Source organism: Mandrillus leucophaeus, unplaced genomic scaffold (assembly GCF_000951045.1).
Source record: "Mandrillus leucophaeus isolate KB7577 unplaced genomic scaffold, Mleu.le_1.0 Scaffold333, whole genome shotgun sequence".
In the NCBI taxonomy this organism is placed as follows: Eukaryota; Metazoa; Chordata; class Mammalia; order Primates; family Cercopithecidae; genus Mandrillus; species Mandrillus leucophaeus.
Window position 1 is genome coordinate 239,720 of NW_012103510.1, and position 2,185 is coordinate 241,904.

At 37.8% G+C, this 2,185-nt stretch overlaps 1 protein-coding gene across 1 annotated transcript in view; it reads left to right on the forward strand.

Annotated features, from left to right (window-relative positions):
- LOC105545615 (U3 small nucleolar ribonucleoprotein protein MPP10) overlaps nucleotides 1–865 on the forward strand; it is a 5,276-nt gene extending 4,411 nt beyond the window's left edge. The window contains 1 exon segment of the mRNA XM_011988636.1: nucleotides 236–865. Within this exon segment, the coding sequence (XP_011844026.1) occupies nucleotides 236–239 (4 nt within the window). The 3' untranslated portion in view covers nucleotides 240–865.
- The last annotated feature ends 1,320 nt before the right edge of the window (nucleotides 866–2,185 follow it).

The following is a 2,185-nucleotide window of genomic DNA, read 5'->3' on the forward strand; positions in this document are numbered from 1 at the left end:
TATAAACATGACATTTTAAATCAACGAGGAAAAGAAATCATTTGCAACTCACCCTACCATAGGTAGCAGGAATAGGAAGTCATTGGCAGAATAAGAAGATGGTAAGAACAGAACAGAGTTGTAGAACAGTACGTTTCTTGCTTCCCCACTTTTCAAAGTATTTTTTTGTTTTTACACAAGTATAAGTGTAATTTTATTTTCTAAATGTATACTAATTATTTTGTCTCTTTCTTAGATGAATGACAAAAATTACATCTTTAGAAAAAGAGTTATTAGAAAAAAGCCTTGGCAGCCTCAGGGGGAAGTGACAGCACGGAAGAGACCAGAGAATAGCCTCTTGGAGGAGACCCTGCACTTTGACCATGCTGTCCGGTTGGGTATGCTGCCGTCTTCTGCAAAGTCTTCACTTCTGTGCTTTTTCTGTGGTTCCATTTCATAGAAAGATTTGGGGTGGTGTTTCTTTTCCCTCAACTTTTTATTTGAAAAGCTTGCAAACACAGAAAAGTTGATAAAATCATGCAGTAAACATCTGTATGCTATTCACCTGGATTCACTAGTTCATGTTTTGTCATATTTGTTTTCTCTCTTCCACGTATGGAAGATTGTATATTTGCCCTTTTTCCCCCTGAATCATTTCAAAGTAAGGTGCCAGTATCATAGCATTTCACTGTTAAGTACTTTTGCAGATGTCTTCTAAGAACCAGGACATTCTCCTATATAATCACAATACCATTAATCGACCCAAAAAAATTAACACCGATATACTAATGATACCTAATGTATAGATTATAATCAGCTTTCTTGCAGTAATCTGTTTAGAAGGCTTGCATCCTGTCACTGTCCACTGATTAAATTTTGAACTCTTAACTTGAAACCCTGGTCATCTCATTGCCTTCTTTCTTATACCCATTAAGTCAAAATCAGCTCTCATTTTATTTCAATGGGAAAGAGAATGGAAAAGAGGGGAAGGGTCCCTAGGTATCTTGGGTAGAGTATGAGCACTTACTACCGTATGTATTCTAGTTCTGTAGTTTTCAAACTTCAGGGAGCATCTCAAGGCTTATTAAAGCACAGATAGCTGTCCCTCTTCCCCACTTTCTGATTCAGGAGGTGTCGGGCTGGCCCAGGAATTTGCATGTCTAACAAGTTCCCACGTGTTGCTGATGCTGAGTGTCTAAGGACGACAATGCGAGAATCAGTGGTTTAGTGGATATCTACCTAATGAATACATGTTGCATCTCCTTTAGTGCCTGTAATTACAGAGGAAACACCTTTCAACTGGAAGCTATCATTAAACAGAGGATAAGGGATCAGGTCAGTAAGAATTAAATTTAACTTAATTGAAATGTCACTGAAATTTTTAGAAATAATATGACAGGCCAGGCACAGTGACTTATGCCTGTAATCCCAGCACTTTGGGAGGCCAAGGCAGATGGACCACTTGAGGTCGGGAGTTTGAGACCAGTCTGTCCAAGATGGTGAAATTCCCTCTCTACTAAAAATACAAAAATTGGCTGAGCATGGTGGTGCATACCTGTAGTCCCAGCTACTCGGGAGGCTGAGGCAGGGGAATCGCTTGAACTTGGGAGATGGAGGTTGCAGTGAGCTGAGATGTGCTACTACACTCCAGCCTGGGCAGCAGGGTGAGACTCCATCTCAAAATCAATCAATCAATCAATAAATAAAACTAAAAAAATAAAGGGAAGATGTGGCAGCTTTGTGTACTGCACGTCCTGAAAATGGGCTGATTTCCCTCAAGGGGCAGGGATTTAAGCTCTCTAGCCTACATGGGATACATACAGGAGAAAAAAGAGAAAAAGAAAAGAAATGTAAATATAAATAAATGAAAATAACACTTCTCCCTGATTACAAAGGAAATCACATTCTTTTTGTAACAATTTGGATGACAAAATATAAAGAAAAATCTTTAATTTTGCCACTCAAAACATTCTGGTTTGTTGCTTTTTATACTTTCTATGCATATAAACATTTTAAAAAGTAAAATCATAATATATGGTCTTTTGTCACTTACTATATTTTAAGCATGCTTCTATGGCAGAAATATATCCTGGCATCATCATTTTTAACGGCTGGATGCATGTTAAGTAAATTATTGCCACCCCAGAGGTGAATTTCTTTCTTTATATATTTTAATGGACTTGAGTAAGGATTTTTTACTGAATTC